General features: G+C 36.1%; 1 protein-coding gene across 6 annotated transcripts in view; it reads right to left on the reverse strand.

The window, feature by feature from the left end:
* rg (A kinase anchor protein rugose) overlaps window positions 1-26519 on the reverse strand; it is a 662216-nt gene that overhangs the window by 558186 nt on the left and 77511 nt on the right. For 5 of the 6 annotated variants that reach the window (XM_071679213.1, XM_071679212.1, XM_071679214.1 and 2 more), the window contains exons 16-18: window positions 24205-26437; window positions 17778-17985; window positions 6427-6580 (exon numbers count right to left, since the gene is read on the reverse strand). In XM_071679213.1, the coding sequence (XP_071535314.1) occupies window positions 6427-6580; window positions 17778-17985; window positions 24205-26437 (2595 nt within the window). The remainder of the gene's footprint in view (window positions 1-6426; window positions 6581-17777; window positions 17986-24204; window positions 26438-26519) is intronic. The other variant, XM_071679211.1, reaches the window with a different exon arrangement.

Raw genomic sequence — 26519 nt, forward strand, 5'->3', positions numbered from 1 at the left:
TGTGCCCAAACCATTTCAAAACACCCTCTTCTGCTCTCTCAACCACGCTCTTTTTATTTCCACACATCTCTCTCACCCTTACGTTACTTACTCGATCAAACCACCTCACACCACACATTGTCCTCAAACATCTCATTTCCAGCACATCCATCCTCCTGCGCACAACTCTATCCATAGCCCACGCCTCGCAACCATACAACATTGTTGGAACCACTATTCCTTCAAACATACCCATTTTTGCTTTCCGAGATAATGTTCTCGACTTCCACACATTTTTCAAGGCTCCCAAAATTTTCGCCCCCTCCCCCACCCTATGATCCACTTCCGCTTCCATGGTTCTTCTTTCTTTTAAACTATTCGCCATTTCCCGCGTTAGCGAGGTAGCGTTAAGAACAGAGGACTGGGACTTAGTGGAATATCCTCACCTGGCCCCCCTCTGTTCCTTCTTTTGGAAAATTAAAAAAAAAACGTGTATGAGTGTTGAAAGGATGGCACATTACAGATATCTTCAAGAAATCAATTCACAAGATGAATATGAGAAGGATATAAAGTGTAGAGATATTCTGCAATGCCTATCCTCATATTTGGAAATACATAATGTATCATGACTATAAATACAACTCGTGAAAAGCAAGCATATATGATGAATCTATACAAAGATATTGAATAAATTGACAGTGAGAAAAGGTATGGATGTCATGGGAAATCCTAAGCATAGAGGATGGACCTGGCCCTTCAATTCAGTATTTATATACAGGGTTTGTGGTGAATTTCCTACAAAGTAATCATTTTCTGAATCCTAATTATCTGCATATATCCATAAATTCACAACCAAAGGTGTAAATGAAGAGGGAAGGAAGGACCAACTCAATCTCAAGCAGGCACTTGCCACTCATTAAATATCAGACAATACTGCCAAGTATTGATTCTGAGGATTAAAGAAAAGTAACAAGAAAGATAAAGAAGACATATTTTTTCTCTTTCTGTTTCCTAAAGTATGATAAGTGTTAACAAGTTTTAAGCTTGTTCACAGTGCAAGGTTTGTCACAAAACAAGGACTGCTATCATTTGTTCATACCATTTATATGTCTCTGAAGCCCATTCCCTTTAGAAATTCCCATGGGGGGTGGCCGCTGCCAGCAGCAGCAGCAAGCCAAGGGAATGTCTACCTATCCCTGACTTTATAAGCCCCCTTCGCAAATACCATTCTTCCCTCATTTCCCTCCCTCCAATATTCTTCCACTTTATTTCCATACATCACATGAGATCTTACTCTCAGACCAACTCTTTTAATCAGACTATCATACACTCTCCTTGTGAACTCACCATCTCGCATTCTTTCCATATGCCTAAACCATCTCAAATTATTGTTTCATCAATTCTACCACTCCACAGGTCATTCCCATTGCATTCCCTGAATATCAAATTTCTCATTCACCCACTCATTACTTTATTCTATTTAGTCATACCACATGCCTCTTTCAAATACCTCATTTTCACAGACTGGATTCTTGACCTCTGTGACTGAAGATATCCTGTTTGCCTGATATGCCATGAATCTGTCTGAGCTATAAAACTGCTCTCGAAATCATCCCTTCTCAGAACATCTTTCCTATAAGCATTATTTAAAGTCAAACATAACAGATCTAATTAATATCATGAAGAAGAAGTTACTATGTACAACTTAAGTCTTTAAACAGAAAAAAAAAGGAAGAAAAAGACAAGCAGAAAACACTGTTGGTACTATCTAATGTAAATTTCGAGACTGCACCAAAATCTTTAGATGAATTTATATTGAGATTACCATTTTCTTTATTAGATGATACAAATGAGCTTTCTCAAAATATGTAAATAATGCAGGATAAAAGGTAATTTTCCAAGCCCTGGACAAGTCATTATAAAAGTAATACTGCTCAATTAGAATCTTTCTTTTCAGAATTCAATGTTACTAAGGAACTAATAGTGCTGAAGCTCTGAAGGTTACCAGACCCACAGAAGATATTCCTAATGCTGAAAATGCAACAGACAAATTTTAGCTTTGTTTGAAAATCTGTGTTATGTAAACTGATAAGAGCACCTACTATGGTGCGGTAACCAATGTAAAAGATATGCTATCCTTGGAAAGTGACACATTTGAGATAGTCATCTTCCACTGTATCAGATATTGGCAAAATGTTTGCTCAAACTCTATCTAAACCAGTCTGATAATACTGTCAGGTGTTTGATGTACAAGTTTAATCATATCTCAAGCACTTAACATCACCAATTTTTCAGATCAGACCATACATATCTGGCCTACGCAAGGTATGTCGGTATGTAAGGGGAAAACGCAGGTCTTGAAAAAAAAAATCCAGGGCAGTGTGCAGCATGCACTGATATACATTTCTTGAAAATTTATCCACTACGGCTCTGTTCAACCTTAAATTCAGTGAACATGGAACACTTTAAACTCATCCTTTGCAAACAACTCAAAGATACTCACAGATAATACTTGTCCATGTGAGGTCTCCTTTTGGGTAATCAGCAACTGCCACTAAGCTGTCATTAAATCTGCCTCCCACTAGCTACTAAAAGTTCTCAAATATTGCAGATCATAGTACAAATCACACAGGTCACATAAGGTGAATGGTAATTTTTTTTTTTTTCAAAAATGGAGAAAAAGGCTAAAAAAAATGCTTGTACATCAACACCTTGGAGAGATGGAGGAGAGATGTCCGGGCCTAAGGTCAAACATCCTGGAGTAAGGCTGAAAACTAATGAACCTATGACAATGTAACATTTTCATCATTTGTTTGTCTTTTGTTGCACATGTTCTCAGTTGCACTCATACTTTGGCCTCAAAATACTATCTTTTCAATATGTTCTTTGAATTCAAGTTTTCACAGATAATCAATCCTAATTTTTTGACTTCATTTCTTTTCATGTTGGGCCTCTATAAAAAGGCACTATAATGGCATTACCTGTTCCAAGGTCAATTTGTTAAAATTTGTCATTAAATTCCATTCTCATCTGCCAATCTGTTTTGTTGGAGACCATAAAACAGAGTATTCAATTATGCTTCTCATTCTTACATCAAACATTTTCATTAATATGTTTCTGATTTATGAAGAGCAAGTTCTGAATCATACCATTCATCATCTGAAATCTTAATTTCTCATTTATGATGGCACTTACATCTTTTACACTTGGCCCACTTTCAATCAATTTCTGTCATGCCTTTATAAAGCATACTAATGAATCCTACATTGACCTATAACTTATTTACTCAAGTCAATAGTACATAAATTTCATGTAAAGGGGTTTGTGTGAGAGGAAGTCCAACTGTGACATGGGATAACAGAATGGAAGAGTACTGCAGGAAGAGGAATGGGGGGATGAATGCAAAGAATGGTGTACACAAGGGAGGTATGTAACGACAAGGAAATGTAGAGACTACTTGGCTGTGGCTACCACCTTGATGCAAGTTCCCAGAGGGAATGGGCATAAGAGATGTAGATATATTGACAAATTTCATTAGGTTCACTTCTATGTCTTTCTGCACCTCCATCTGATCAGTTTCCAATTCAATCATTCTGCTTACTCTGGTATCACCAGGAAAGCTCCCTACCATGCTTTACTTTGCTGTTGATGTCTGAGGCCATTATTACAGAGAGTTTCAAGGATAAAACTATCCCTTGTAGTACTGCAAATATGACATCTTCCTTCTGCTGGAAATCTTATAATCCATTTTCTATCTTAATCTTGATGTTTGATTAGCTATGTTATCTAGTAAAATCATGTGGTTTACTTTGTTAAGTGATTTTCCAGAGTCAAGAAAAACAATATCCATTCTTTTCCTTTGGATTAAGCTTTCATACATGTCACTGTGTAATGAGCTAATAATTGTGTACATTTACTTTTTCATGGCACAAATCCATGGTGGCCTTCATTTATGTGACTATTCTCGATTCAGTGGTTCAAAATACTCCTTTTTCTTACTCTTTCAAAAACTTTCATTACATATGAAGTTAAGCTAATTGTTTATGTATAAGATGAGATCCTCCTTAGTGTATTGATGTTACCCATGCCAATTTGTGAATATGTGTTATTTTGGTCTCATCCAGACTTTACCTCATTAATAACATCAACAATAATGCTAATGCTGTATCTATCTTTTCTGAAATATGGCTGGGATTCCATCTGGTCCTAGAGCTGAATTTTCTCCCAGCTGATCAATCACTTTAATTACATTGTCTTTTAATATTGCGAAATGTATGAGTGCATTTTCATCATACTGGTTAAACAGTCCCTTTTTATAAACCTCCTTAAAAAATCAACACCTTGCATATTTTCTTGTAGTCATTCTCAGATATATCTCGTACCTTAAATGGTCTAATCTCTGTTTTCTTACTTTTTCTGTGTTCATGTATGTAAATAGTAACTTCGAATTATCTCCATGTTCTGTATAACTCTTTCTTCATTAATTTTCTTGGCTCTTCTTTATTTCATTATTTCTACATTTGGATTCTTTATTTTCTTATATAATTATCTTATTCTTTCACTGTTATCCTTTTTCCATGTTTTTCTTAAGTCTTCTGTCTTAAGTATTGTCCATTTTGTGCTTTTCTATCATTTACATCTGTCCAATCATTGTTTGGCTTAATCTCTCACACTACCCATTGAGATCTCATTCCATTTTGTGCTTGTAACCTTCTCAACTATCTTTTTCCAGTCTGATCTGTCATGGTGAAAATCTATATCACCCAACCCAATGTCTTTTACTACTGTTGCTGTATCATGTTCACATTCATTCATTTTCATTTCATGTGCAGTAATTATTTCTATGATATTATGATAGATTTGCTTACTTACTTCTATATCTGAAAATACTGCCATCATTTATAAAAGTGAGTTATAGTGAATTGCTCTCTCCTGTTAGTCTGTGGTTATCTGAACAAGGCTGAATGAATCACATATCATTTAGTCTCTGAAACCTTTCTCTTTTATCAACTGATCTACCATTCTTTCTGTCGTAAATGTTTCACCTTCTATGATCAACACCTTTTTCTTACCATTCAACAAGTTAAAAGTCACCAGGACATAATGTCATCCCTTCAAAATTTCTTCAACTTTTGAAAAAAAAAAAAAAAAAACTTAAATAATTCAGTCTATTATGTGGTGCCTGCACAACACTAAATCTAATAAATCAATGGCTGGTATCATCAATAAATTTGTTTCAAATCTATTGTAACTCATGTTTGTTACGTTTGTCATCTAACCTATTAGGGATACATGCTGCTACACCCTTTTGGTTTTATCTGATCTGAATATCCTAAACTGTTCCAAGCATGCTACCTTTCACTTATTTCATTAAGTGAAGTTTCTGACATGTTAATTATGACTGTATTATCCTTTGTGTACTCATTGATGTTATTTGCTATGATGATACAGTTCTCACAAGTGAAATTTGGTATGTTTATATATATAAAAATATATCTTCAAAGGATTCTCAGTTTCTTTTTAAGTCATCAGTTAATTCCTGGTTATTATGCCTTGTCTCATATTTTCTTTTCTTTAATTTATCATGTGCAGTTACTTTATTTCCATTTTTAAAAGGTGTTTTTTTACTACTAATCTTTCCCATGTCTGATAGTTATGAAGGATAAGTTATATGAGCTATTTGTCAAGTGTAACACGTGAGAAGAGGAGAATGTATGTTTGTGGACCAAGTGCTTGTGAAACCCATCCCTAAATCTTGTACATATACAACATCCTATGTACACACACACACACACACACACACACACACACACACACACAAAAGCCTGAAGAAAGAGATGAAAAACTAGGTTGACTGTGAGCCAACTACCCTGACCAGAATCTCATCCTATGATCATTAAATTGGTAGGTCACAATGTGTGCATGTGCATGTGTGATTGATGTTTAATTGTTTGCATTAGCTATACTAGGGTAGAAATGAAACCAGCATATCAACATAATGAAGAAGAAAGGGATGTATGAAAGATTTGGTATGACAAGGAGCGCAAAGGGAGTGAATCGTGGAGTGGTAAAGTGGGTGAAACATAATACTTTGAGGGTGTTTGGGCATGTGGAAAGAATGCAAGACAGAAAGTTTATAACAAAAGTGTATGCTAGTTCAAATAAAGGGAATGGTCTTAGAGGAAGACCACCTGTGATAAGGAGAAATAGACTGGAAGAGTACCGGTGAGAGTGAAATGGTGGAAAAATGCATGTAATGCATGCAAGGGAGGCATTTAAGGACAGGGATACAAAGTGACTTTTGCCATAGCCATCCCCTTGGTGGGAGTTCTCAGAGGGAACAGCCATCAGATATATAGAGAAATAGATACTCTTTCATTTTTAAAGTATGAAATTCCTGTTCTTGTATGAATATTCTTATCATAATTTCTATTTTCATAATCTTACATTGGGAGAAGTAGCAGAGGCCAACAGAGGCAGCAGACCTCCACATGCAATAATAAGGTTGTCTGCCAATTGTGAGATGAGGTGGACAGTGTTCACAACAAAGATGGCATTTTCACTGTTGTTCACAAAGTCTAACACACTTTTGGTAGAATGGCTGCAAAAGAAAAACAAAAAGAAAATTATATTTTCTGTCTTAATATTAGATGACCAAATTATCTATCTATATCTATTATCATAACTCAATTGTCAATTCAGTGTGGTGGATCAGGTACATATAGCCTGAACATTACTCACAGACATCCCTAACCCATGCTCATGTGTTAAAGTGACACATGGACTTCCACATCTAAAATCAAAAAATTCTAACTTTTTCAATTCAAACACCAAGCACTCTTGTTATGCAAGACCAAAGTCTTTATTCACACCACTTCCATGCATTATATACTTCCACTGCATCCCATCCCAAATTGTCCCACTTATGTCTTCATCTGAAATAACAGACCTAATAAATTCTCTATACTTCCATCCATCTCTTCTGTGGTTTCCCTCTTCTCCTTGTTCCTTCTTCTGGATTGCAACATATCTTCTTGACCAGCCTATCATTTGTCATACCTCTTATATGGCCACGGCCTAAAACACTTTCATCTTTGTGCCTTTCTAATGCCTTCTGTGCATAATACAACCTTCCCACACCTTTATTCTATATAGCAGTGTGGTTCTATGTATACTATGCATATGATTCATTCCTACTTCTCTTATCTATTTATCTACCTATATGCCAGCACTGGGATAAGTTCTTCTTGCAAGATTTTTCCACAATCATTGCTTAAATTTTTCAGTTAACAAAAGCTTTCAGGGCATCCCCAATTTTTTCCAATGTACACTTTCAGGGCATCCACAATTTTTTCCACTGTATAACTACTTTCAATTTCAGATTTCCTATCACCCTCCTTACTAAACTTCATCCTTAAATTTCTAAACTTCTAACAACTTTCAGATCTTCACCATATGAACTAATCTTTCTATGCAACCTCCCTTCCTTTTCAAAAACTAGCTTCTTACTTTTATTTGCAATCATTTTCAGGAATCTTTTCTTGCATACATTACTGAACCAGGCCAGAAATTAATCCAACTCTTATTCCAATTTAGCAAGAAATACAGCTTGATATGCATACAACTACTGTTGCAACTCCCATTTCATTTGTCATTGGTCAAATACCACACAATAATCACCTAACTGTGCTCTTATCTCAAACAATACCCAATATGAATTTTATTATAAAGCTCTTTAACTGTATTTAGAAACCATCAATGCACAACACAGTCAAATCCTTCTGAAAAGCCTCCCTATTCACTTATACCATTTGCCATTTCTAAATATGTAAATGCTGCATATACTTTCGTATTCTGTAAATCTTTCTCCAATACTTGCTTACATACAAAAATCTGATCTATTCATCCTCTTCCCCTTACTAAATCCACCTTGTTCCTCACCAACAAAAAGATCACTAATCCTTTTAACACAATCCTACCTACACCAGGCCTTGACATCTATATCAACTCACTATTTGCTTTGAACAGCAAATCCATAACTGCCTTTGTCCAATCATCAGATACCTGCCCATATCATAAGCTTCCATACGTACTTTCCTAATCCACTCTGCAGCAGCTTTACTTCACTCTTTCATACCAATTTATCTATTCCTAAGCTACATGTAAAAATTAGGTTTGAGGCTCATAAAGATTCAATCTACAAAAATACAATCTATTAACCTCGTCAATTTCTCAGGGTAACATTGCAAACTTCAGCTGATCAAGTTCAAATCTGTATGATAACTAATAACTACTAAATGACCACAAAAAGGCTTGATGTTCATCAAATGTGATATTAAACAAACCATGCTGTACTTTTTCCCTCTGGCTTTGTGTCAAATGTAGCCCTCATTTTTTAAAAATCATGCCAGATATTGTCACAAGAAGGATGGAAAAAAAAAACAGACCAAGCAGATAAAAATGATCTTTGCAAACAATGAGGCTTCTCAAGATTTAAAGTTAATCCTTTTCATATGGCATATCAGCCAGTTATTTGAGTAATATCTCACAACACAAAGAAACCCAGATATGTGAAAATCTGACAGTAGTTAATCCTCAATTTTTCTGAGAGAAATGATGTTCATACCAGTTTCTTAAATCAAAAGGTTTGGATATCACAAACACTATAAATTTGGGATTTAACAACAGAGTCCTGTAAGAATACCAGGTAACTTAACTCTTAATTCATTACATATAACCAAAAAGAGACAATTACAGAAACATAAACATCTTGTAGTCCAACTTGCATTGGCCAAAAATTACAGAAACATAAACATCTTGTAGTCTAACTTACAAAGGCCAAAAATTACTGAAACATAAACATCTTGTAGTCCAACTTGCACAGGCCAAAAATTTTATTTTTCTATGTTAAAAGGCATATCTCATGGACAGAAGTACTTACCCATGCTTGGCTGTATATGCAGTAAAATCATAATAAAATAAAAAGAAAAAGAAGAATAAGAATTCGGAAGAAATGGAAAACCTGCCTTTCAAACGGGACAGATCATAATTATCATGAAAATACATGAAAGTAAAAGGTTCCATAGGTTATCAACAGCGAAAGAGAAATGCATCACACTGGCCCATCCTCAGGCTGCCCAAAAATAGAGTAATTACAGGATTCATTAGCTTGCCAGGCATTGTATGACAAAGTCAAGGACATAAGCACATAAGCAGGCAAGCTTAGGAGCAGATAGTGAAATAATAAATAAGAAAGAAAGCAAAGCTAACCAGGTTTATGAACAGTTTACATACCAGCATATAAAGAATTTATGAATTAGGGCTCTGTGTGAAGAATTTCTTTCCTGTACTCGACAAACAGATAATCATAAAAAGCTAATATCAATATCAACAAATTTAAGATGTTATCAAAAATGGTTAAATGTAAATATATAGTAACTGAATCTTTTGAGGAAACATTACTTTCAATAAAAATACTTCTAAAACCCACCAAGATCACATTGAGAAGTACAGTTTTCTGCCAAAAGCAAATAAAAATAATTTCTGATAAAAAGCAATTCATTCAAAAAGAAGGATCAGACTGATTTTAACACAGATCTTCAAATGTAAATCAAATAAGCAGTCATGGCTGTAGTAAGTGGCAACCAATATTAATTTCAAATACGATGCTTACAATCAGCTTCATGAGGTCTAATACTTAAAAAACATATCAGTAATAGATATAGTTTTTAAAAATGCAGGCACTGCAGTCATCTTTTTCACTTTTTGACTGAAAGTTAATGTTTGCAATGACAATGACTGCCACCTAGATTTAAAGCTAATTTCAACTTTACTTTGGGAAAAAATCTCAGAAATAAAAATCTTTATAGAAATGATTAAAAAATCTGCCATCAGCAAAATGTTATGAACACAAAAACCTCATTGACATTGCTGAAGAGACTTTCTATATAATTCACACTTGTCTCTGGGAGTCTCCTACCCCAAAGATCCATCTGTGAGAAATTCCTGAGGAGGGTATGGTCTTTGCTACTGGTTTTTGCTAAATTTGTTAAACTATGACTTATTGTACTTCTATTGCTTGCAACCTGGCTGAACTGGTACAACTTTGAAAAATGTTTAGGTCCTTTTTATGTCTTACAATTTTTCCATGTTGTCCTTAAACATTTATAGACTAAGCAGAATCTGATATTCTTATTCTTAAATTTCAACCCAATCAGATCCCATAAAAAGGCAATATGACCACTCTCTAAGTACAAAATACATAAAACATAGTAGTAATGGTAATTCACTTATCAGTCAGTTACAGAAAGCACCAAGAAACTACACGAAGTGTGAAAATTTGTATGGAATTGAGCCCTAGATTGATGTGGGTAAAATAGAAATGGATTACAAGAGGTGGGCTATTATTTGTGCTTATGCATCAGGATATAAGAGGAGTATGAAAGACAGGTGAGTGTTATGGGAGAAGCTAAGAGTGTGTGTCAGGAATCAGTAATTGGAGGTGTCCATCAAGAAATGTACAGGATAAAGTAACACTGATTTCTCTTCAGTATGGAATCCACCATATTCATAATTGATAAAAATGATAATCTATTCTACAAAAAGGAAACAGCCTATACCTTGTGATGGTGGTACAATAAGCAAAGGATGAGAGAGTAACTCCACCACTGGGCCGTTCCTCCCTTCTATGGAGGCAATACAACCAGAATTCTCTTGTTTTGAATTTGTTTATAATACTGAACTTTATAGATTAATACTCTATTTCAGTACACACATTTTATGACAGAATTAGATATTCAAATTTTTTTCTGGAAACATTTACTGTGTCATGAATGAACTTATGTTTTCTCTTGAGGGTATGGGATCAATCTATCTATATCTCTGACGCCTATTTCATTCTGGAACTCCCTCAAGGAGGTGGCCATGGCAATAGAGTCTCCATACTAGTTAATTCTAGTGCCGCTTCTTTGCCTTAAGTGCCTCACCCTTAACAGGCCACTGGTAGAGGGCAACTCTAGCACACTGTTTGATCGATCACTTTTATAGTTAATAAAAATGATTATCTGAGCTGCAAAAAGTAAACAGAAAATCCCATGACTGTGGGCGAATAGGAAACTTTGTGCAGTTGTGGAGGGATGGCAGGTGGGGGAGAGTTGGGTGGAGGGGAGGTAGGTGGTGGAGTAAACTCCACCACACTCATTTTGGCTTCACTGATTGGCTATTACTGTGTAAATCTTCCTCATTCTTCAATCTTATTTGCAGTATTTGCACAATACAGCCAATGTTATCATTGCTAACAAAAAATATCAAAAGACTGATATTATCAACGATACACAGGGAGGCAGGTGGTGATAGAGTTGCCTCCACCATTTCCCCTACTCACTTGCATCATCATATCAGGCCCTAAGAACTGGCTTTCTGTGACTGGTTGTTATCTTGTAAATCTCTTCATTCTGTAATTTTACATCCAGTATTTGCATATTGCATGCTATTTTACTATTGTTCACCACATACATGAAGGAATTGGTTTCAGTATGAGATAAAGGAGTATTTCCAACAAACTAGTGAATGGTCTCATCATATTTTGTACTGTTTTCACACAGTACACTTGCATATCATATTTACAGTACATTAATCCTGTTTCTGTAATCAGGTGCACTGTTTATAAAACTGCCGCTTATTTCATAAATGAGTGACAAAAGAAGTCTGAGGATGGGTGGGCTGATTCAGGAAAGTATATCTATCTCTTAAATGTTACAATGATGGATAACACATACTTAAATGAAATAGTCTGTGCTTTCTTTCATTACTTAGATTAATAATGTACTTTAACTGTACCATATGTTGTGAAAAATCTCTCCCATGAATGTAACCCCCTTTATCTTAATGAATCCTATGGTATGGTGTTTCTTTTACTATAAATTGTGATTTCCAGGAACACATGCTCAGTGTTAAGCAGGGAAAAGCTTTACTGGAACATTCTATGAAAGTAAGCAGGGGAGAAAAGGGGTGCAATCTTCTAATTAAACTTAAAAGGGCAGAAGAGCTGAAGATAATAAAGAGACAGACATTACTATATAGATTTCCTAAGTATACTGGCTTAAACTGTATACAAAGAATGACAAAAATCTACAGATGAATTATCAAAAATGAGTCTGCAATGAGCATCTGAACATAAATAGAGGTGTGTATGGCTCCATCTTTAAGGTGAAGTTAAGATCAATATATAATCAATGAAAAGTGAGCATGACCCAACAAGAACTGCAGAAAGGAAACCATGTCTGGGCTGTGCAAACGGAAGGGTGCATACAACCATGAAATTTAACTCCATCTTCATGATGCACAAGGTCTTTCTCTTTGGATAATCCACACAAAATCTGCCATTAATGACTAGCACTTATAGAGCTGCAAGTGTTATATGTCCACAAACTATACAATTACATGAATTTGGCTCCATCTTCAAACCTGAGTTGAAGAATGATGAAAGATCAACCACACCAAGTCTGGTCATTAGCCAACAGTATCTGAATAACTAGTGAACAAGAAATAAATTTCAAAACAAAGGTAAGTGGTTTGGCCATTTTACAGCCATTCCTAGGTCTGCATCAACTCTTCTTTCCTAAGGATTTCCCATGAAAAATTGAAAAACATAAAATTTGCAGTTACATACATGTGAATGATGTTTACAAACAGTTTGTGGATATGTGTGGCTATATAATTCAACACTTACTTTTGTGGTCCTAACAGATAACATACAAGGTGTAAAATTCACTTTTGGGTTCATACCGAGCAATTCAAAAGAGAGATAAATGCAGCTTAAAGAAAGGCAGCCTCTACATAAAATGAAAACATTCTTCTTCACATGTGATAAAAATGACATGTCTTACAGCTGATAATCAGCAAATACTACACAAAATACACACCATTAGATATTCTGAAATTAATAAAACATGCCACAATTGTGGGAAGTTTCCTTATCACTCGTGATTTCAACCAATAAGAACAGCTGACCTGGGTCAAAAGGTTCGTTAGAAGCCTACGTCAAGTGAGACTTTATTTGCCATTTTACAAGCCTTTCTGAATGACCTAAACTATAGAGGGAATGGCAGGATAAGCAATCCACAGGGCACAAACAATGATATGTACCAAATATAAGCATAACATGTATCATCATAATCTTAAGGCTCATAATAATGCGATGTCTATATCATTTCACTGACATGTCAGAGCCAATACCTAACTCAGTGTGACTCTACAAAAGACTTTCACGATAATATAGTATGCTGAGATTCATGAACCAAGTAGGGATAACTACTGACAATAATTTTCAAAAAATGTAAATGACTGTACCTAGCTGACCCACAGAAAAGAGCTCTAACTACTTTCCTTGTGTAGACAGCTTTTAGGTACTTGGGTTTAGCTGCCTTTTCCAGAGAAGAATACCTTTCATATGACCTTTAGACTTTAAACTATGTCAAATGTAAATACCTTCTACTTGCCATAAACTGAGTGCAACAAAGGTTATCTTAGCACTAATACAGAAGAATTACACAAAAGGGCCAAAGAAGTAGAATTTTCTTTTTTCATACATATTTGCCATTTCCCACATTAGCAAGGTACCATAAAGAACAGAGGACTAAGCCTAAGAGGAAAAAGCCTCACTTGGCCCATTCTCTGTTCCTTCTTTTGGAAAAGTGAAAACTGGAGGGGAGGATTTCCAGCCCCCCACTCCCTCCCCTTTTAGCTGCTTTTAACCACATGCAGAGAATAAATGGGAAGTATTCTTTCTCCCTCATCCCCTGAGATAAAGAAGAAGAAATGTGGTATCTAATTTGATGAAGGAAACGGTTTATTGTGCTTCATGAGGGAACTGCTGTGATGGTATGTGTAAGTACAACTGAACTAGCTAAGGAAGCAGTACCTCTTAAGACAAAATGTTATTCAAATTATGGAAGAATATAATCTACTCAATTATGAAAAGAATTCATCTTCAGACATATAGCATATGTCCATTTAATCACAAGTGATGGTTAATAATGTTTAGCAAAAGACCTCAGGCTAGTCTCAAAAAGGGAAGAAAAAAGAGGGTTACATACAGTACCCAGCAAAAGTCATCTAAGGACATAACTATTGGCTCATCTGTAAACTGCAGGAACAAAAATGCTTCAAATAAGCAAAGAGGTTGAAAAAAATTTGGACTCCTCGTCAAGTGATTACTCCAAATGTAGTCATCAACTGGTCCAACCTTATGGGAAAACTTATGATGCTAAAATACAAAAATAAAAATTCCCAGAGTAATTTTTTTCAAAAAAAGAAATAGGTTAAATAAAATCATACACCAAGTATGAATTATATAGGCTTAAGTGAATGTAGGTTTGCGGCAGGGGTGTGTGATGTCTCCATGGTTGTTTAATTTGTTTATGGATGGGGTTGTTAGGGAGGTAAATGCAAGAGTCTTGGAAAGAGGGGCAAGTATGAAGTCTGTTGGGGATGAGAGAGCTTGGGAAGTGAGTCAGTTGTTGTTCGCTGATGATACAGCGCTGGTGGCGGATTCATGTGAGAAACTGCAGAAGCTGGTGACGGAGTTTGGTAAAGTGTGTGGAAGAAGAAAGTTAAGAGTAAATGTGAATAAGAGCAAGGTTATTAGGTACAGTAGGGTTGAGGGTCAAGTCAATTGGGAGGTGAGTTTGAATGGAGAAAAACTGGAGGAAGTGAAGTGTTTTAGATATCTGGGAGTGGATCTGTCAGCGGATGGAACCATGGAAGCGGAAGTGGATCATAGGGTGGGGGAGGGGGCGAAAATTTTGGGAGCCTTGAAAAATGTGTGGAAGTCGAGAACATTATCCCGGAAAGCAAAAATGGGTATGTTTGAAGGAATAGTAGTTCCAACAATGTTGTATGGTTGCGAGGCGTGGGCTATTGATAGAGTTGTGCGCAGGAGGATGGATGTGCTGGAAATGAGATGTTTGAGGACAATGTGTGGTGTGAGGTGGTTTGATCGAGTAAGTAACGTAAGGGTAAGAGAGATGTGTGGAAATAAAAAGAGCGTGGTTGAGAGAGCAGAAGAGGGTGTTTTGAAATGGTTTGGGCACATGGAGAGAATGAGTGAGGAGAGATTGACCAAGAGGATATATGTGTCGGAGGTGGAGGGAACGAGGAGAAGAGGGAGACCAAATTGGAGGTGGAAAGATGGAGTGAAAAGGATTTTGTGTGATCGGGGCCTGAACATGCAGGAGGGTGAAAGGAGGGCAAGGAATAGAGTGAATTGGAGCGATGTGGTATACAGGGGTTGACGTGCTGTCAGTGGATTGAATCAAGGCATGTGAAGCGTCCGGGGTAAACCATGGAAAGCTGTGTAGGTATGTATATTTGCGTGTGTGGACGTGTGTATGTACATGTGTATGGGGGGGGGTTGGGCCATTTCTTTCGTCTGTTTCCTTGCACTACCTCGCAAATGCGGGAGACAGCGACAAAGTATAAAAAAAAAAAAAAAAAAAAAAAAGTTTCTATCTAAGTGACAGCTACATAAACAGTATGTGGTATTATTTTCCTTAACTGTACCTGTCTTTGCATTACTGACCTTGACTGTACCTCTCTATCTACTTTAAACTCTTCGCATCTCCATCATGTGGGAATCAGTATCACAGATCTGGGACAAGTCTCGAATCCAACAAGGTGGCAAAAAGGTAATGACACCCTATTCCCAGAGGAAGACTGGAATGCATTCAGAATGTTAAAATGGAAAGGTCTTCAAACGAGTTATCAGTAATAAATATGATAAGCAGCTTGAGATTTTCATGTAAACAATCAGAAGCTGATGCAACTCTGCTTGCAGAACATCTCTGGGAAGCACAGAGGTAGAAAGTTTGTTTGACAAGACTTGCTAGTTATGAGACTACAGTAAGCCCTTTCAATGCATTTGCAGAAATGGGTGAACAAATAACAACACTGATTTCTTGTCTCATGCATACAACATATGCAATGAAAAATGACATAAAAGCACAAACAAAGCATCAAATAAATCCCTTTTTGTAGTCAAGATTTAAAGATACATGGACAATCCACTTCCACAAATACTGTACAAAATGCAAATACATCAAATGGCAAAATAATAGTAAGGATTCTCTTAAACAAAAACTGTAAGTAATGTACTCAAAACAGGACTAATAACAGTGACTGCTTGCCTCACAAGTTAGTTGTGATGGTGAGTTGCAAGAAGCTATGCAACAACTTGCAGAAAGGGGAAGACAAGTATTTTGAAGTTTGTGGCAACTTTGTCATGCTCTTTTACAGAAGTGAAAGAGGAATCTGCAGTAAATTTCATGCCATCCAGAGAAAGATTACTTGAAACACAGGAAGTCATGCACTACTTTCTGTCTCCTTCTGCCCGAAACATCGTATCCTCCTTCATTACATTCAATATATTTTCATTCTCTGCAAACTTTAATCTTGTTTCATTTTATGATTATTTTCTCTCTGATGGCTAGAACTGGCTACAGTATTCCTTGCTGAACATTTGATATCCAGCTAATCCTCAAAACCTTCCGTTCATTTTTAAGTAACAACTGATTCTGAACACTTGATTACAGTACGGTCATTCATTTTCCTTGTCATCAAAGTCCATAGTTAATTTTGTCATTATTTCCCAATTTCAATTTGCTAACTTTGAATAAACACCCTTCTCATCAAATATTCTTCAGAACTTGACTAAATACTTTTTTTTTTGACAACCATTATGTACAGATTTCTTTTATAAAATTTTCCTATCACTGCAACCATTCTCAAAATAAATATTAAACTGCACATCTGTCTTGTAGGCACTGTTTTCTTTTAACAACTTTCTGTCCATTGTTTTTACAAGAAAAGATGTCATTTCTTCTTTACAGTTATCTCTATCAATCTTAAAAGTTTGTGTCACACTCAATATAACTTTCCTAATTTCATTCAACCATTCATTCATTTCTTCCAAACTTTTCTGGAAAAAAAAAAATACTATACATGAACCCTGCAAATCTCTTACTATTATCCCATACATAAGTTTACATTTATCACATCCTGCACACCAAATCTTTCTATTTATCCCTATATCATGGCAAAGACAGTCTTCAAGACTATTACTTAAAACTATAACCAGTTTCATTATCTGTCATAAAAGAGTTTGCAGTAAACTATTTGTTTATACTGACGATTGACTTAAAACTTTGCAACCAGAGTCTCAATGTATGTCATGGAAGTTTTCATTTACATATTTGTTTATCATGAAATTTTTTCATACTTGATCTCCATTTCTTGTAGAAGTGAGGCAGCACCAGGACAAGATATCTAACTTAAAACAGCATAACCAGTCCGACTACCTATCATGGAAGACTTTGCCTTAATACATTTGTCATCATGTGTAAAAAGCTTGTTTCTTGATATTTTGTGTACCTCATTTCATAACACAGCAATATCATCTACCAATAAACTCTCCATAGAAATCATTACAATGGGGGATGACATAATACCTAAAGGATTTTTTAACTGGAACACAACAGAGGGTTACTTTCATTTCTCCAAACAACCACACTACACAGATACATTACTAGCATCAACACTTAAATACATGCCAAATACAATTGAATGCAGTGTCACTATCTTGTACCAAGCTATCAAAATATTCAGAGAAAAGGAGTACCCTTGAAATGAAAAGAATCACTTTACACCATTTCACCAAGTATCAAATGTATGGCTTTCTAATTAATAATAAACAGTATAACAAAAACATAAATAAAGGATAGTGTTTCCACTTTCAATCATACCTTCTCCAAACCTGCATGTCAGTTTCTAATGAAAAGAGAACATCAGATAATAGTCTCTGATGAATGTAGGACCATCGAAATTCAGGAATCCTAAAAGGTGGTCGAGTGGGTCCTGAGGAAAATATCTGACGGGAATGTGACTGAGATGATCCAATGGAGGAACTTCTTGAAACCGATGCTGACTTGCGCTCTGAATCACCTGTGAGGACTGACTTAAGTTAGTAAGGATCAAGCTATAGCTTACATAATAATCTGCCATAGACGTTAAAGACCTGACTAATTTCTTTTTACTTGTACACAGGTAATGTGAAACAAAAAAACAAATAAAATGAATATCAGAGCTTTAGCAATATCACAATCACTCATACTGGAGGTCTGATGTAGTAAGTTAGTGGATAAGGCTGTGGAAAATGTTATCATTTGCATTAGATACTGCATATATTAATCTAATTTTGTTGATGTAGTATAAGAATCTAATGCATATGTAATGGCTTCTAAAACTTTTAAGTCATGTCAGTGCTCAGATCTTAAACTATTTGAACAGAAGCCTGGCTCTGTATGAAAAAAAATTCCATGAATATCTTTTCAAAATATTTCAACAACAAATTACTGATTGTGCATAAATGATAAAACAGGACTCACATGTCTACTCATAACATACAGTTCCACCTCGATAACCCAGATATCATGATTCACATTGTGCTACCTATGCATCACTATCTTTGAGCCTAAAAATAAAAAAAATCTATATATAAAGAACGCAAAAGTAAAATAAAAGGCTCTGTTTCACCTACACAGATCACATCCTAAGTGACATGTACATTGCAACCAATCAATACAAATTCTATATAACACAATGTATAATACCAATGAATGAAGTATATTACAAGGAATATGAAAAAACAGTGATAGGAGATATGAGAGATGAAGAGTCTGTACAATAAACCATAAATGTCTATACATCCTCTTACATGCCCAAGCATAGCAATCTTGTGCCAGCCTACAAAACTATTCAATAACTACTGGGAGCCACATCATTATCTTCGTTTTTTATGTTTTAATCAACACCCTAAAACATGCAAACAGACCTACTGATTACTCCTACAATCATATAGACATATAGACATAATTCTTAAGATCAGGTTAAGTCAACATGAAAACCAAAAAAAAGAAAAAGGGACATTATACTTTAACAAGATTGAGAACAACACCAGGATATCTATTATAAATATGAACTGCATCGGAAATACTGATGAATCTAAAGATATCATTTCCATATATCTGTTTCCACATACTGCTTAATATCCACTTTGCTTACCACACTACTCTTTTTCTTTCATTATGAACAAAATAACAATCTGAATAACTCACAATTCATTCTTAAGATACAGAGTCAAAGTGATTCATTTTCTTTCTGGAATTTTCGCATCATTTTGATAAAACAAATGCGAGTAAGTACTATGGAATATCAATTAACAGGGAAATATCATCAATCTGCCAAACAAGCTTCTGCACATGTCGACAATTCACATGTTTTCATAAGACACTCCATATCCACAAAAAGATAGTATCTGTACAAGACAATACTTTAAACACTTTGCATATCCACAAGTCAAACTCCCCTGGATAGGCTAGTGCTGGATCCTCCTAGATTTGTTTCCTGAGCAATCTGGCAAGTGTTTCAACAATTAGGATCCTGCTTTATACTATTTCAATATTACACTATCTATTGCATATGGGAAATCTCCAACATATTGTTGAGTTTTTACAATGGTCCAAGGCTCAAGACATGACTGTATGGGGTGGTTAGTTGGCCATTTGAGCTTAGTTGTACCTACAGCTAGGGCATTAAGCCCATCAACATCAAGCTAAATCCACCAACCAAATAACCTAAGCAAGTAATTCTGATACATAGGTAACTCTAGGATTTTGCTACATCTGTAATGTACTTGCAATTAAAAGCCAGATTAAAATGTAAAAATGAGAGGGGGAAAAAAAACATGAATCATGATGCTGATTTGGATACAATGTGGCAACTTTAAAATACAGACCCATGATATAATGGGGTCCTCTGTACTACACAGCAATTCTACCTCTTGAGAATATTTTCTTTGGGGATGATGGCCTAATACTGAAAAGTACTGGAATATTATATCCAAACAGGACCTACAAGAGATGGGCAAATTTTTACTTGTACAATAATCAAAAATTTTTCTTTTTCTTCCATACTTGATCAATGTTTCCAATATTAGGCTTTATTTGCTCACATCCAATCTCTAGAAGTCACATATAATGCACCAAAACCACATATTGTGCGGATGCAATACATGGGCTATGGATGAGGATGCGTGGAGGAGGGTGGATGTATTAGAAATGAAATGAGTGAGGCAATGTGGTGTGAGGTAGTTTAATCGAGTAAGTAATAAAAGGGTAAGTGATAGATGTGGTAATAAAAAGTGGGTGGTTGAGAGAGTTAAGAAGGTGTGTTGAAATGGTTTGGACATGTGAAGAGAATGAGTGGAGGGAGGTTGACAAAGAGGATATATGTGTCAGAAGTGGAGGAAACACGAAGGGGAAGACTAAACTGGATACAGAATGATTGATTGAAAAAGATTCTGAGTGATCAGGGATTGAACATCTGAAAAGTGTGAAAGGTGTGTGGGATAGAGCGATCTGGAGCAATATGGTTTATATGGGATGACAATGAACTGTGCCAGGGCATGTGAAGTGGCCTGGGAAAACTATCAAAATGGCAGTGGGACTTGGTTGTGGATAGCGAGCTGTGGATTCAGTGCATTGCACATGACAGCAAGAGAATGTAGGTGAGCAAATTTGGCATTTCTTTGTCTAAGCTCAGCCCCACACTCTTTCCATGGTTTCCTCTGACCACTTCATGTACCGGGGTTCAGTCCACTGACATGTATACCAGATCTCACTAATTCTCTCTATCCAATGCTCATCTTAGTCACCAATCACTTAAAGCCTTTTTCATTCCATCCTTCCATATCCTCCCCAGTTTTCCCTTTCTTGTTCAATCCACTACCAACATGTAAGTACTCATTTGCACTGTACTTTGAGGGAATTTTTCCTTTGTGTGGTACTATTTCTTGAACATTCTCTACTGTCACACAATTTCTCTAAATTTGTGAATGCCGTCTGCGTTAAAGATTTCTCTCTGTCATTTTATTCCACTCCTCCACAACCCTAATATTATAAAAGTAATTCATTACATCTATTTAACAAGTTTCTTGCTTAATTTCATGTCATGCTAAGTCTTCTTTGTTAGCCTCTCCACACTCATCCTCTCCTTATTTCCACATCATTTCATCCCATCCTCTTTAGCTTTCTCATACATACTGTTCTTCCTTCCACACATCTTTCTTATCCTATCATCTATTATTGGAACCCCTTTTCACACTATACACTGGCCTCAAACATTTGATTTGCAACACTACCATTCTCCATTATATTCTTTTACCTAGGCTCCTTGTCTCAAATATATTCAACACTATTGGCACTATTATCCCATCAAACATACCCACCCTTGCCCAAACAGACAGTAGCCTCTTTCCATATATTCCTAAATGCACCCAGGACCTTAGACCCCTTAACCAATCTGTGGCTTAATTCTACTGCAATGGTTTCATCCACTGTCACATTAACTCCCATGCATGTAAAAAACATTACTTCTTCCAGAATCACCCTATTCTAACTCACACTTTAACCAACTTGACTCCTTCACTGCTGAACTTATTATAAACACTTTTATTCATATCACCACTCAATTTTCTTTCATACCAAACTTTCTCCCAAACTCAGAGACCAGCTTCTACAGCTTCTCACTTGAATCTGTTACCATGGCGATATCATATGTAAACAGAAGACTCACCTGTCAGGCCCCCTTTTCCAAACAGACTGCAGACCTGACTCCTATCTCCAAAATCCTTGCATTCACCTACCTCACCATCTCATCCATATACAGCTGAAACAATAATGGTGATATCAAATATCCCTACCACAAACACTTCTTCAACTGGAATCATTCATCCTCCTCTCATCCTATTTGCACATATGCCATACTCTCATTCTATTCTATTGTTTATAAAAAATAAGAGATAATACGTTTAAATGTATCAAGAATAATTTCCAATATAAATGAATAATACAAAAAGTGATAACTCCAAAATTACAATTCCAGGTGAAAATGAGGCTATTTCTAAACTGAAATTGCAATTAATATTCCTGGAATTAAATGATCCTCACCTGATGAACCTTCAACAATCTCATCATTTCACCAGTCCCTTTCCTTCTTGGTCTATCCCTTCTCCACATGACTTCAAACATATTAACAAAGTTTTTGCATCATCCATAAAAATCATATAATACAATAAACTAGTCTAACAGATTCCAGTACACTAATGGTTCAAATAATCATGTGATTCATAAGTGAAAATAATGAAAAAAACTATATACAAAGTTAGTGCCAAACAGGGTACGGCACAGTTGCAACTAACCAGTACTGGTTTGCTACAAGGCTCTTCATTTTAGTGAATGGTGTACAACCGTACAACAGAAATGAGGATGATCTCAGGGAATGAGGGGAGGGATAACAATGACTGATCCCAAACACCTGTCTGTATCTTACAAGAAATACATTATACCACATATATATATTATTTTTTTTTTTTTATTATACTTTGTCGCTGTCTCCCGCAAACATATATATATATATATATATATATATATATATATATATATATATATATATATATATATATATATATATATATATTATCCCTGGGGATAGGGGATTAAGAATACTTCCCACGTATTCCCTGCGTGTCGTAGAAGGCGACTAAAAGGGGAGGGAACGGGGGGCTGGAAATCCTCCCCTCTCGTTTTTTTTTTTAAATTTTCCAAAAGAAGGAACAGAGGGGGCCAGGTGAGGATATTCCAAAAAAGGCCCAGTCCTCAGTTCTTAGCGCTACCTTGCTAACGTGGGAAATGGCGAATAGTTTAAAAGAAAGAAAGAAAATATATATATATATATATATATATATATATATATATATATATATATATATATATATATATATATATACGCGGGAGACAGCGACAAAGTATAAAAAAAAAAAAAAATATATATATATATATATATTTTTTTTTTTTTTTTTTTTATACTTTGTCGCTGTCTCCCGCGTATTGCGAGGTAGCGCAAGGAAACAGACGAAAGAAATGGCCCAACCCCCCCCATACACATGTATATACATACGTCCACACACGCAAATATACATACCTACACAGCTTTCCATGGTTTACCCCAGACGCTTCACATGCCTTGATTCAATCCACTGACAGCACGTCAACCCCGGTATACCACATCGCTCCAATTCACTCTATTCCTTGCCCTCCTTTCACCCTCCTGCATGTTCAGGCCCCGATCACACAAAATCTTTTTCACTCCATCTTTCCACCTCCAATTTGGTCTCCCTCTTCTCCTTGCTCCCTCCACCTCCGACACATATATTCTCTTGGTCAATCTTTCCTCACTCATCCTCTCCATGTGTCCAAACCACTTCAAAACACCCTCTTCTGCTCTCTCAACTACGCTCTTTTTATTTCCACACATCTCTCTTACCCTTACGTTACTCACTCGATCAAACCACCTCACACCACACATTGTCCTCAAACATCTCATTTCCAGCACATCCATCCTCCTGCGCACAACTCTATCCATAGCCCACGCCTCGCAACCATACAACATTGTTGGAACCACTATTCCTTCAAACATACCCATTTTTGCTTTCCGAGATAATGTTCTCGACTTCCACACATTCTTCAAGGCCCCCAGAATTTTCGCCCCCTCCCCCACCCTATGATCCACTTCCGCTTCCATGGTTCATTTATTTATTTTGCTTTGTTGCTGTCTCCCGCGTTAGCGAGGTAGCACAAGGAAACAGACGAAAGAATGGCCCATCCCACCCACATACATACACATGTATATACATACACATCCACACACGCAAATATACATACCTATATGAAAGAAACACTTGGAGATTATTTTGAATCTGAATTCTGGAAACCTTTGAATTCTGAATGTTCAAGTTTTGAAAGTTTCACCAGTATTTTCTAAATCAATATAAAAACTAACTTCTAACTAACACTAAGTTACCTATCCCTAAGTACATTACAGTAAAAATGAAGCTATAATACACTATTTACAGCTTCCATTATCATTTTCTTCTAACCAACAGGGGGGGTCCATGAACCTTTAGATAACTAAAGTAAAAATAGATATAATATGAAATATGGATTATCGAGGTGTAAGTGTATGACATCTCATCTATTTAGATATGCATTTTCTTTTCAAAATGTATTACTAGTAGCTTGAACTCCAATTTAGAAAATAAGGAATATCACTCACTATGTCTATCCTTTTCCTTCTCAAGAGTACTGTGGCTAGTGAGAGATATACCATGCCTCCTTAACCCCAAGTCTACTTGGTCCTTGGTTAAGTCTATCCCATCACTAATTTTGACTGTCTCTTCTACATCCAACATACTTTCTTCTTCATCCTTGTCTACATTTTGACCACACAAAAGAGCACTTTCGATGTTTACCTCAGTATTGTCATTTGTTTCTAACCTGTTGAGGTGTTCATCTCCAGTTTCCTCAGTCTGTGACTCTTGGTCCTTAGGCTTGTCTCTGGTACTTGAAACCAAGATTTCCTTAGGTAAAGACACTTCTTCCACTACTTTGTCAGAGTTATCAATCGTAGTAACAGGAGTCTGCATTTTAATATTTTGTAAGGGATAACTTTGTTCTTGATTTTCTATCACTTGTTCTGTACCTGAGAAAACTGGTGTCTCACTCTTTTGAGAAACTTCACTTTCTACATCTGAAGAATTCGGAACTACTTTCACCGGGGAACTTTGGGCCTCTAGAGCTAGGAAGCAAGATACTTCTTTATTTGTGGAACTCTTAACCTCTGTCTTAGGAGTTGATTGTACCTCATTCACACTAGAGTCTTGTACTTCTTTGTTTAACACTTGTACTTCTATACTGGTCTGCTCTGGTGTATCCTCAGGCAAAGACTGACTGATGGTTTCAGTTAATGAGTCTCTTTTAGGAGTTTGAACAGCACTACTAACAGGACTAGAAGCTGGTGGGAAAGAGGCAAAAGTAGCAATTGTTTGTACATTATCACAGACTTGAATAGATTGGGTTACTAAACTATCAGAAACAGATACATCTATCGCACTAATGTCTGACACTGACGCACTTGACACTGGTGTTTCATTTATAAGAGCATCATCAATTGTACCTAATGAGGGCTCTTCTATGACACAACTAACTCTTTCAGTTTCTAAATTTTCCAGGGCTAGGCTAGTGTCAACTTTAGTTACTTCTTCACCTTGACTGTTTCTCTCCAAAAGTGAGAGGTTTTGAACTTCCCCTATGGTAGATTGCACATGACTGTCCCTGCAATCAAGGTCATCATCTTTTTTCACGGATATATTACTTATGATATCACTAACTTGTGTTTCTTCATCATCAACTACCTTGGCTTCTCTCTCTTTTTCGTATCTATCTTTTTCATGAAGGCTCCCAGAGATGGTTGCAATCATCTCCTGAGGTGGTGGTGCAGGGATAGTCACATCCCCAAACCCTGAACCCTTCTCCACAATACTTTCTGTTTTGTCATCTTCCATTTTTCTCTCAACTTTCTCTTCCTCATTAGTTTCAATCTCTTCGGTGCTTTCTTTTACCTCATCTCTTCTTTCTTCTTGCTTAGAAATGGTTTTATCAACTTCTGCTGTGCTATCTCTTTTGGCCTCTATCTTTTCCAAAACTTTGTTGCTTTCCTCAGAGGATTCATCCTTCTCATCCATTTGCATATCAGTTCTTCTTTCAGGCTCCAGCTCCTGTGTCTCTTCTAAGGAAGAAACATTTGTCATATCACAGTTCTCTTCATCTGATGCTTCTTTCTTGTCCTCATCCTTCTTTTCTTCTTCATCAGATTTACTGTCTTCCTCAATCTTACTACTTTCTCCCTTCTTTAAAATGTCAGCATTATTTTCTTTAGCCACGTCCTCTATTTTCACACTTTCTTGTTCTTTCTCACTTTTTTCACTGTCTTGTCTTTTGATTTTTTGATTTTCAATTTTATCTCCACATTCTTCTATAGTTTTATTATCCAGTGTTTTATTATCTATAACTTCTACCTCCACACTACTACTGTTAACTACAACTATACTTTTTGTATCTTCCTGATGTTCTACACTAAACTCTTCTTCCGTAGCTAATTCAAGTCGTTCTGTTAGTCTTTGAGCACTGTCAGCTGTTACTTCTAAAGCATGAACAGGCAACTCTTCATCTACAATTTTCCTTGCCTCTACACTGATTAGTTCTGCATTTTCAGTTACAGGTTCCCTTGTTTCTATAAATTCATACCCTAAAATTTTCTCTCCTATTGTTTCTCTTTCTTCACTAGATCCTTTGTGCAACTGCTCGTATTTTTCAAGTTCTACCTTTCGCTCCTCATTCTCCTCTTTCAGCACCTGTTCAGATTTTGACTCTTTAGAAAGCTCAAGAACAGGCTCAGGTGTGTGCGAAGTCTTCCCATTTTCAAGAGACGCAGTCTTTTCAGTCTCAATCTGAAAAACAGCATCTTTTAAATCAATTTGTCAACAGGAAATCATTATTTTCTATATCTAAAATGAATGAAAAAATTTACTA

The sequence above is a fragment of the Panulirus ornatus genome, chromosome 29 (genome assembly GCF_036320965.1).
Source record: "Panulirus ornatus isolate Po-2019 chromosome 29, ASM3632096v1, whole genome shotgun sequence".
Taxonomy (NCBI): domain Eukaryota; kingdom Metazoa; phylum Arthropoda; class Malacostraca; order Decapoda; family Palinuridae; genus Panulirus; species Panulirus ornatus.